This window comes from Mesoplodon densirostris, chromosome X, assembly GCF_025265405.1.
Source record: "Mesoplodon densirostris isolate mMesDen1 chromosome X, mMesDen1 primary haplotype, whole genome shotgun sequence".
In the NCBI taxonomy this organism is placed as follows: Eukaryota; Metazoa; Chordata; class Mammalia; order Artiodactyla; family Ziphiidae; genus Mesoplodon; species Mesoplodon densirostris.
The window spans coordinates 28,291,267-28,303,503 of NC_082681.1; the positions used below are offsets into that span (position 1 = coordinate 28,291,267).

The 12,237-nt window shown below is 37.9% G+C and overlaps 1 protein-coding gene across 3 annotated transcripts in view; it reads left to right on the forward strand.

The window, feature by feature from the left end:
- The window catches only part of TENM1 (teneurin transmembrane protein 1), a 596,609-nt gene that overhangs the window by 80,145 nt on the left and 504,227 nt on the right, over nt 1-12,237 (forward strand). For all 3 annotated transcript variants that reach the window (XM_060088152.1, XM_060088154.1, XM_060088153.1), the window contains exons 2-3: nt 4,277-4,537; nt 6,162-6,218. In XM_060088152.1, the coding sequence (XP_059944135.1) occupies nt 4,277-4,537; nt 6,162-6,218 (318 nt within the window). The remainder of the gene's footprint in view (nt 1-4,276; nt 4,538-6,161; nt 6,219-12,237) is intronic.

Genomic DNA, 12,237 nt, shown 5'->3' on the forward strand with positions numbered 1-12,237 from the left:
TACACATTCTGTTGGTCTTTTTTCACTCACTTATTCTGAGGTCCGTGCATCTTGTTATATATCAATAGTTCATTTTTTTTTGACTGAGTAGTATTCCATAGTGTGCATATACCACAGATGATTTATCATTTCAGCTATTCATGGACACTTGGGTTGTTTCTAATTTTAGCTGTTAATGAGTAAACCTTCTGAATAACCTCGTACAGATTTTTGTGTGGACAGAAATTTTTATTTCTCTGTGATAAATGACCAGAAGTGCCTTGCTCTCCTGTTAAATTTAGCTTCACCTTTTTAGGGAACTGCCAAACTGTTTTCCAAAGTGGTTGTACCATTCTACTTTCTTACCAGCAGTGTATGCAGTTGCTCCACACTTGGTGTGATCAGAATTTTTTAGCCGTTCTGGTAGGTCTGTAGTTGTATCTCATTGTGGTTTTAGTTTGCACTTTCCTAATAACTAATGAGGTTGAGCATCTTTTCATTCATTTATTGGTCATTCCTGTATCTTTTTTTGTGAAGTATCTCTTCAAATCTTTTGCCCATTTTAAAAACTGGATTTCAATTCTTTATTAATTTGCTCAGATTTTGTCTCCTACAAGGCTGCAAAATAGGTTTTCCTTACAATAAGAATTAAATACATGTTTGTAAGGCCCACATACATCATTCACTTGGCAACATCTGTGTCTGCTTACTCCTGAAATGTAGTTTCTCATGTTTCCAGTCTATCCATTTAAATCCTAGATATTCTAAGATTATACTTACATTTCTCTTGTGACTAGCTTTTTGGTAAGAATAGATCTATAATAAATCCATTGAACTTTATCTTCTCTAGGGAATCTGTAGCATTTTAGGTAACAAGGTTATATGTGCAAGGCTAAAAACATCCACTTATGGTGCTTTGTAAGTGCTTTATAGAAAATGCATCCTGTGGGAATTTTGAACGCTGCCAAGACATTTGTGTATTTAAGGAAATAATTTACAATGGTAACATTGATTTCAAGAATGGGAAGCGAGGCTGTTCAATGAATAACACTTGCTGTAAATAAGTGAAACTTTTCCTTTTCTTTCTTTCCTTATTTATTTATTAATTTCTTTCTTTATCATTAAAAAATGAACAACTGATAACTTACTTGCATTGTTTCATTCAAAAGTTATTTATCAGCAAGGCAGTGTACTTTTATCTGACTGTATCTAAGAGAATGTGGGGTTTAGTCTTTGTATTCAAATCATAGTTCCAATAGAAATCTTATGTAATTTTTTTATCATGTTACACCACATTTCCTTACAAGGGAACAAATCCATGTTCAAGTTTCTTTTTGAATGGGAAACAAATCTCTTTAACAAAGAGGGATTGTGCTTACATCCATCAGTGGTTATTTTTAAAAACTTCTCTGTTATTATCTGAAATGACAGATTAGCCATGTATTTATTTTTATTTGCTCATCCTTTTCCAATGAATGTCTTTACTATGACTCAGATGCTCATATTAAAATCTTTGGAAAGTCTCATCTCATATGCCATCGTATGAGTGAAAATAAATGCAAGTGTGTAAATTTATTTCCTAAATATTCCTAAAGTAAATTTAATTCACTAAAGTAAATTTAATTCCTAAAGTAAACTTAATTCCTAAAGTAAATTTCCTAATTAGTGCCCTGAATCCATGGCAAATAAACGGGGGGTTGGGGGGGGCGGCAGTTCACAGTAATTCAGTTCAAACACTTTCTTGCTAGTGTCTCCGAATAGAATTTGAGCTGTTGTTGAAAAATCTTTGGTAATGCCACAATAAGGTTGCTCTCTCACTTCTCCCCTTTTCCTGGCTCCCACTGATTTCAGAGAAATCTCTAGAGAAGCAGTTTTCAAAGTTTTCAAAGTCCCTGGAAAAATAGCATAGGCCTTACCTGGGTACTTGTTAGAAATGCAGATCCTCTGGCCCTACTGCAGACCACCTGAATCAGACACTGAAACTGGGGGTGTGGGGAGGGCAGGCCCAGCAGTCTGTGTTTTCACACGCCTTCCAGGTGATTCTGAAGCATGCCAAAGTTTGGGAACCACTGGTCTAGGGGAATGAAGGAAGTTGTGAATGCAGGCCTATATAAAATTCCTTTCCTACAGCTCCAAGCTGACAGGTTCATGATGAGGTTGCTGTAGCAACAACTGCACAATAGGATTGGATAATGAAACTTTGTGAAATTAAGAGGCATGAATATTAACCAATCCCATATTCTAGATCACTAAGATTTATATTGGGCAAAATGGATTTTTACTTTTAGCCTTATGTCAAGAAGCACAGTTTCATAAGGTTTTATGTTTGACAAGTGGAAACCATGCCATTTTTTAAGGATCACTCCTATAGAATTTAGACAATTTTGATAGAAAAATAGAATTACTCTTAAAGACATTCATCACAGGACTTCCCTGGTTGCACAGTGGTTAAGAATCTGCCTGCCAATGCAGGGAACACGGGTTCTACCCCTGGTTCGGGAAGATCCCACATGCCGTGGAGCAACTAAGCCCATGCACAACTACTGAGCCTGCGCTCTAGAGCCCGCGAGCCACAACTACTGAAGCCCGCGTGCCACAACTGCTGAAGCCCGCAAACCTAGAGCCCGTGCTCCGCAAGGAGAAGCCACCACAATGAGAAGCCCGTGCACCACAACGAAGAGTAGCCCCCGCTCGCCGCAACTAGAGAAAGCCCGCGCGCAGCAACGAAGACCCAATGCAGCCAAAAATAAATAAATAAAAATAAATAAATTTATTTAAAAAAAAGACATTCATCATAGAAATCATAAGTAACATCCTCAGCAGTGACATATAACCCTGAAAGAATTTATAATTGACTTTTCATAATAAAATATAGTAGCTTTATTTACCTGTAATACCTGTTTCAGAGAACACGGTGCTGGGTACCTAATGGCTGTTGAATAAGCATTAAGATTTGATTTGTTAAACCCTTGTTTGGCAATTACATGTCACAAAAATTGCTATTTTAAAAAATAATTTGTATTCTGTACTCTTCTTTCTAGTATATGGTCAGTCTAAATTCTAGCACTTTCTGTATTCAAAGAATTAAATTCATTTTAGGGTTTGCATTTTATTGATATGTGCTAAGGATTAGATGTGCTCAGTTAAGCTTCTTCCTGGCCAGGTGACATACCCTGTCTCTGATGTCAGTCTGAGAAAATCCTATATAGTGTACAACATCCCCGGATTACCTTATCTAAGTATTACATGGACATTTCAGATGATATGTCTTGGCATGTGGTCATTTTTCATTAACTTATTAAAGTCTGTTAAAGCATCTTTTCCCCTTTTTGACACCTTGCCATAATTGAATGCAAAATTGACTGTAAGACTGAATGAATGCCTGATATTCATGCAGTAAGTTGATGGGGCTTCCTTGGTGTCTAGCAGACACCATGCCCAGATGGGTGTTTTAGGAAAAGGGGCTCTGTTGCTATCTAACATTGGCTATGGACAAGTGACATCTACCCTGTGGACTTCATTTTCCTCAACTGTAAACAGAAGGGATTCATTACAGCATCTCTAAGATCTTAAACATTTTATGATTCTAAGGCTTAGGGGGAATTGGGGGGAGAATCCAAGCCTTGAAGCACTGCTGAGGTGCAATATACAATTGAAAGTTTTTTTATGTATTTCTTGAAAGAATGAATGAAACAGAATAATTAGCATAAAGTCAGCCTCATACTTCTTTGGAGACAATGGAAAATAGTGATATTAAGTACTCATAATTTTAGAGTTTAGACTAATGTGTTTTAGGAAAAATACTTTCAAAAAGTATACTTAATGTTTTTTCCTCAGAGTTTTCACATTGAATTATTTATTCTTAACCCTAAGGTGTATTAAGTACTTAGAAAAGCCAATAATTTTAATGTTTTAAGCATAGGTATGCTCTGCAGATCATATATATTCTTCCTAGAAGAGAAATATCTTTTAAGGGACAGCTCTCTACACTTTATGCTCCCCTGCACTCTCTTATTTCATTACATTTGTGCAACCTAAAATTGTAGGTATAAAGCTATTTTGGGCATGCTTTTTCCAGAACCTTGTAAGAATCAACAGGAGTATAATTTTAAGCTACAGAAATGCAAAATAAGCACAGAATCCTAGCTACCATAAATATAAAGGCCAGAATTCTAACTTGGCAAAAACACGTAAATACTAGCAATGGGGGAGAGGGACATAAGGACAAAAAGTTCGAATTTTACCGGGTATTTCTGTATGTTTATAAACCTTTTCTCTGAACGTTGTGTCTTCTCAGAGATGGAATTTTGTGAAACCCCTCACACTCTGTGCTCTGGCTACCAGACAGACATGCACAGTGTTTCTCGGCATGGCTACCAGCTAGAGATGGGATCCGATGTGGACACGGAGACAGAAGGTGCTGCCTCACCTGACCATGCGCTGAGAATGTGGATAAGGGGGATGAAGTCAGAGCATAGTTCCTGTTTGTCCAGCCGGGCCAACTCCGCATTGTCCTTGACTGACACTGACCATGAAAGGAAGTCTGACGGAGAGAATGGTAATAGAACTATCTATATTGTTTACATAAAACCCAGAGAGGATGCAGGTTTTAGCCTTGGATTTGTCTTCCTTCCCTATGTCTGCCTACCCTTCATTTCGTCTGCAGAATGGAGATGCAGGTTAGCAGGGTCCCATGGACAAGGCATGTACCTAAGTATCTGGCAAATAGACACGTTCATTTACAATAATAGATGAAGTACTTTTTATTTCTGGTGATTCCCCCAAAGGAAATAAATCCCATAGAGTCAGCAATATCGTGCATGTCTTATTCATTACTCACCTTTTATTTTCATCTTTATTTTCCAGTGCAATACTAGTGATATTTATTTTAGAAGTACTCATGTCATGCATTTTGGCTTTGTATCAGTATATGAACAATGAGACGAACAGCCGTATAGCAAGCTTTTTCTGTATGTGCTCTCTACTTTGATTCAGATTAACCTGTCAAGTGTACAGAGAAAGGCAAATTAACCAGATTGGACTGAAATGATTTTAAAAAACCAGAAGCTGAACATCAGCCATTTGCCAGACAATAAGTAGTAACAGCAGTATCATTAAATTGTAGTTATGTATTATTTTCTTACAACTTTTAGAAATGGAAAAGTTTTGTCATTTTGATTTGTTGGAAAGAGGTTAATTTATTTTGTTGTCTGCTTTTCTGTCTCTACCGAAGAACAAAGTCCTTTCATAAAAATCACATTAATGCTTATTAAACACATTAATCTCCTCCTCATTCTGTTTGTCTAAGTTTCATAGGTCCCATCACCATGACCACAAAGCCTGGTCTGTTAGCAGTGGCTAATGAGTATTTTCTCAGATGTCAGAGAGGTAGCCAACAGCCCTGTACCTGCAGCTTTTTCTGTTCTATCCTCCTCTGCCTCCTTCAGCCTGTAGGAGACATTGGCCACAAGGATATAATCAGGAATGATATTTGTAATATCACTAAATATCCTATCACCAAATATCCTTGAGGGTCTTGATATTTTAGGTTTATTTTCATGTATGTATGTATGTATTGTTGACTTAGGCGAAGAGTGTCGAGGAGGTGAAGTGTGGAAGTGGGAAGGGAACATATTTGATCTATGTCATGCATATTCATGTAAGTGAAGCAGCATTAGGATGGAAGTTGGGAGACCTTGGACTAGTCCCTACAGTTTTTGGGCTTCAGCTGTCAAACAGGAAAAATAACGACCAAATTTATGTGAAATGGGGTGATAGAGGCTCTCCTGTATTTCAAAGACTTATTGTTCTTCCTCATCTCACTCCTGACATAAGGAAGTTATAGCCAGTTCACTGGGTTGAAACATTAAAATAAAAGAAAGGAATTTCCCCGTAGGGCTCCACCATTCTTCTACTCCTGCAAGACCCTAGGTATGGGGTTTCTTCTGGGGTGATGAAACTTCTGGAATTAGATAGTGGTAGTAGTTGCACAACTCTGTGAAAATACTAAAAGCCACTGAACTGTACACTTTAATAAGAGTGTGAACGTTATGGTATGTGAATCGTATTTCACTGAATTTGTTATTTAAAAAATACTACTGGATGAAGGGTAAGGATTGAAGATTGAAGAATCCCAGATGACTTGGACAAGGATTAATTAGTAAAAATGTTTGCTATTACAGGTTTTAAGTTCTCTCCTGTTTGTTGTGACATGGAGGCTCAAGCTGGATCTACTCAAGGCAAGTGTTTCCAAATATTTGATGACAAATTATTTTACCTCACCCCATCCCTGACACCCACCCTACAACATTCAACCCTGCCCGTCTGATAAACAACACACAGGCCTGGTTAATTAACCTGTCAAAGAGTAGTTTATTGGTAGCTTGTTGGTTTGCTTTCCTCTGGAAGACTTCATGTATGTGTATGTTGATAGTAATGAGGAGGTGTGGGGGGAGCTAGGTAGAATAGGGAAACATTGATTTAGCATGAGGGCAGAGATTTACATCAGGTTGGGTTGGTTTTGGCCTCATGACTTTCTGTTGTATCAATACATTATCTATGATTTTTAGCATGACTCTAGCCATTAACATAGTATAGTTCAGATACTGTCATAACTTTACACCTAGCAAATGGTCTTGGTCTTTTCCTTCCGATGCTCTGGCTTGACTTAAGAATCACACTATACCCATGTCATCAATTATAAATAACACCTTCAGATGAAGGAAATGTCGTTCATTCTTTTCTGTAGACCTGTTTTTATACTGTGTCATTCCTCAGTGGGGGGACATTGGTGTCCTTTTATTTTTGCCTTGATTGTGCTCACTGGGCTTTGCCCCTTTGCAGAGGGATACTGAAAGCAATATTTATTAATGATTTTAATGAAAATCAAACACTTTGTGGCAGAGGGAATCCTCACATCTGACCACAGGGCAATGACTCAAAATACGTAAGGAAGTGGGGGAAATGGATCAGAGGGAAGATGTATTAGAATCAGCTTCATCAAAATGCGCATTATCCTCCCCTTCTTCCACCATGAGAACTGCTTACTGTGATGAGCCACTATACGCACTGTGTTCACATGCCACGTCCCTTGGATGTGTTAGGAACCTTCAGGAATGTTTGGGGCTGTTCAGTTTCATTTCGCCTTCAGTCTATAATCAGCCATCTACCTTGATCATGTAACACTATTTACTGAGACAGAGTTGGAAGACTCAGGAGTAAAGGCCGTGTATCTTTTCTTTTCTTTATAGGTTTATTTTCCTTATGATTTATTTTAGGAACTGGATGTGCTACCACAAAATTGGGCAGGGCACCAATATAAAACTATGATCCACTCTGCAAAAAATTAGTCCTTAACTGTAAGCCTCTTTTGACCCAATGTGCACCTCCAAGGAGGATTTCAATAGAACATAGTGATTAAAAGTTTGTATTGTGAAGCCAGACAGCTTAGATTTAAATCCCAGCTGTGTGATCTTGGGAAAGTTGTCTAAAGTTTCTGTGCCTGAACTTCATCATTTGTAAAACAAGGAGAATATTGCTATCTACCTCTAAGATTTTGTGATGATTGAATAAATTAATGTATATAAAGGTTTAGAATACTACTTGTAACATATAAGTACAATAAGAATGTTCACTATTCTTACTGATCAGCACTTCACAATTTCCAAACACACTTTTAATATCTTTATCTCAGTTCATCCTCCTGACCCATCTGTGGAATGATTCTGTTGTTATCAGCATTTTACATAGGAGAAAGAGTTAAACAGCAATTCAGAAACAAGTTAGCTAAATACAATTGATTGTTTTCCAAATAGCCACTTTTTTCCTCCCTTGGATCATGAATGAATATAAGATATGAACTTGAACAACTTTTCTCTACTCAGAGTTCTGTAAGTTTTACTCTGCTCCTACTAGTAATTTTCAGTAAGGAGTATACAGTTTGGGATCTTACGACCTAGAGTAAGATTTCACCAATTTAGATTCCAAAAATTTTCAGTCAGTGATAACCAGGCCTGGCCTGCCTTAGATTCTCACAGAGGAGGTTTGAGTTGAGAGTGTAAATGGTTTTTCTAAAAAAATGTTAATTTGAAAAAACAAGTTATTTTTAACGAATTAACATTTGTGTGCAAATATGGCTATTTATTTCCCATTGATCTCATACATTCATGAAAGCAGGCCTAGCGAGGAATCTATTTCAGTAATTTGAGTTTCTATATACTATGTTTGAAAAGAGTAAATAGCTTAAAATTTGGGGGATTTATATACTTCACTACCTCAGACTCCATGCCACTCCATCCCTGTGTCTCAGTTAGTGTCAATGACATTTTATTTTGTTTCTGTGTTCCTATATACATTCTGATTTTTAGATTATTGATGAGGCAATGGGCACAATATCATGGATCGGTTTAGGATGATTTAAGCTTCACTCCTGTAAATTTGGGAGAGAAGTGAAGATAGGAGAAATTGTTAATTTGGGTGTTTTGTTCAACTGAGAAAGATTCTGAGATGTGATTTCAAAGACACTTTCAATTCTATCCATCCTAGGCTATAATGTCTTGGATTTTCTACTTATATTTCCAAAATCATGTCTATAAGGACTTATTTCTTTCATTTAATTAATCGATCAAGCCTTTGAAAATATTTATTTTTTCTCATTTTCGTAAACTCTATTTGGTTACCCTTAATTGAATTGAAGTTTCTGATATGCTTTAACCCATGAAAAATTAAAATAAATAACCTTCCATTTCAGTACCGAAACAGACCGAGAGGTCTGCAGTGCAAGGAAGGGAGAGCAGCAGGTAACAGAAGAGAATGTGGATTTCTCGTCTTTCACAGGGCAATCAGAACACTAATGCACTTTATTTCCATTCCCTGAAATTTGTCCTAAGTAAACCCTTTGTCGTCTATTGACGCTTAATTGGCTGTTAGGAAAAATGCAGATTTACTCAAGTTAGCTTCAGCCTGAGGCCCATGAGCAGGACACTTTGATATCAGTCATAATACTTTATTCATGTTACTCCTTTTCTACTCCCATTCCACGTTACTACCAACCTTACTATTCATTATAGTCTAATACTTGAGTTGTGTATTTTCTATCTTCACGATGGTTTTTAATAAGTACTAGATAGGAAGCTACCTGAAGACAAAGCCTGGTTTATTCCATATTTTTGCTTCAGTACTTAGCCACTGGATCTGGAGCCCAGTAGGCACTAAATAAATGAAAAATATGCTTTGCTCTGAGGGGAAGAATTAAAACTGAGAGATAATATATTTTGTAGATCTTCTCTAATAGAAATGCTACAGTGGGTCAAACCTCTGGTCATCTAACACACAACTCTGCCTCTGACAGGTGATCCAGTGGGCTTTTCTTAGAAGGATTTCGCAGTCCTACTTGAGCATTAACCTCAGTGATTAGGGTGTTCCTCAATAATTACATTTGACTCTACATTAGGCTGGAGCAAAAAACTGTATCAGCAGCTAAATCTGAATAATCAATTTCCAAGAATGTGTTTTTCTCATATGGCCTAAATGAAACACTTGGATTAGAAAATGTGAAAACGAAATTGCTTATCGAGAAGCTAAATAGAGGGAAATAGGTAGAGAAAAGACATTTATAACCTTTAACTAATAAAGTATAAGTTGCAAAGAAATTATTTATAGCTATGCTCTTGTTGATAATGCTATTTCTGTGTAAGCAATATTTATTGAGCACTTACTCTTTGCCAGGCTCTGTATTGGAGACTGGGGATATATAAAAGATGACCAGTACACGATCTCCACCCTCAAGGAATTTACAGTCTAGTGGGCAAGATTGATGCCCTATTAATTAGGATTGTTTATTATTATTTATTATTGTTATTGCAGGTAACAGCTTGAGCTAGCTTAAAGAGAGGAAAACAAATTCATAAAAAGGGCATGTGAATGCTTCATGGGACCAGGACAAAGAAGGAACTAGATTTGAAGAATTGCCTGGGCTTTGCCTCTTGCTTCTGAATCCATTTCCTTCAGTCCTGTCTCTGAAGATTTACTTTCTCTAAATCTCCATCCACAAGGCAGGCATAAAACCTCATACAGTTCTCCAGTTTATATTTCTTCTGTTCAGGAAAGAAGTTGAGATTAACTGGATGTTTTTCAATGCCGTTTCTAAATTCCAATGAGACATTAATTTTCCCAGCTTGAGTCAGACGTCTACCACTGGTCCCATCAGCTACAACCAGGGAGTAAGGTCAGCAATACAAATGTTGCTTTCTGGGAACCCATCCACTGGATTCTTGGAGCAGTTTGCAATGCAGGCGGTCAGAGTCAAGTGAGCATGTATACCCAGTGAGGTCTACCAGAGAAGATAAAGAGCTAACTTTAATACGATTTAGTTAGTACCCTGATAAAAAAAAATATGTGCAGCTTGCTATGAGAACACAAGGGATGTGAAGTCATTTATTAAAGTAAAAATTGTTGTATTAATGCAATCTAAATAACAATGTTCTCCGGACGGTGAGTGATTAAGAACATGGACTGTGGTATAAGATAGACCTAGGTTTGTGCCCTGGTTCTGCCACTTTACTGTGTGTCCTTGGACCGGTAACTAAAGCTCTCCAAGCCTCAGTTCCCTTGTCTGTCAAATGGAGACATTACCTATTTTAGTTTTTGTATGTGAGGATTAAATGAGAAAATGGGCATATAGCACTTTACAGTGTTTTATATTAAATGCTCAATAAATCTTAGTCGTGGTTATCTTTCACACAACAAGAATTTATTATGCATGTATTGTGAGGTAGGTGCTACAGGGTGAAGTCTCTTTTATCAAGGATTAGCCAGGGCTTCCCTGGTGGCGCAGTGGTTGAGAGTCCGCCTGCCAATGCAGGGGACGGGAGTTCGTTCCCCGGTCCTGGAGGGTCCCACATGCCGCGGAGCGGCTGGGCCCGTGAGCCATGGCCGCTGAGCCTGCGCGTCCGGAGCCTGTGCTCCACAACGGGAGGGGCCACAACAGTGAGAGGCCCGCGTACCGGGGGGGGGGGGGGGAGCAGGATTAGCCAGACATGCAGTGTGGCTTCTGAAACATCTGGTGTCCCAGGAAACACTAGCGTAGCAGAGTTCAGCCTACCTTCTCATTTCAAAATGGGTAAAATTCCTTGCACTTGTCTTACCTTAAATAATACATCATTTTAATAGCCAACAATCTTGTTCTGCTAAGTAGAGAAGACTATGAGAGGGAATTCAATGAAGCACTTCAGACCTGGCTGAGGGTTAACTTTGTACTACTGTATGTCCTATTGTCATTGTAGTAGCCCCTTAAGGTAGAACTGGGATTTCAACTACTCAGAAGCCCTGTTGATTTCCATGATTGTTGGGCAGCTGAGCTCCCTATGCACTGCTCAGGAACTTTACAGGTACCGGATTATCTGATACAATCCCATGATAGCCAAAAAATCCGTTAGTACTTCTCCCTATTGCTCCTGTACTGCATACCACAGAAACCTGGTAATATACCATGTGCTACCAATAAACACCATACCATCATAGCCATGCCTTTGTCATTCTCAGACCCTGAATTGCTTCATTGGAACAGCAGGCAGGAGTGGTGAAAAAATAGCTAGCCTAACACCTGGGTTTCTTGAATGACATGTAATAGTTATACCCAAATGAGGAGTTATGCCTTCTGATATTTGACCATGTGGGGCCATTCATGTGCATTTAATGGAAGGGATTTGTTTGTTCTACACTTCTTTCTTTTGCTTTTTTTTGTTTTCCCTTGGTAGTGTAAGTTATACAGGACACTTAAATAGCCATGATAACAGTTCCTTGGGAACCATCTGAATGTCGAAGGAAATGTGTGGAACAATGCAATGACTTGGTAATAGCTTTGGCAGGAGCCCTGCCATATAACTGGCATCCTAATGGCTCTGTTGGACCCATTAGGCATGTATAAGACAGTGCAGATGACTTTGTAATGGCTCCTTTGGAGATGTTACACGATCAGAGGAAGAGTGTAAGTCATTGGGATTACTTTATGTGTGGGTGAGACACTTCTGTGATGACCATGATACTCTTACAGTTGAAGACAATTTTGATGATATTGAAATTTCAAGCCATTATAAAGTTAGATATAACAAGCTTATATTTTCCTTTTTAGTAGGGAATTTTAACTACTATTTTTTTAGTATGAAAGTAATATCAGTTGATGGTTTAAAAATTAAAACAGTAAAAACATGTTTAAAGTGAAAATCCTCTCCCTCTTTACGCTTCTATATAAAGTATAAA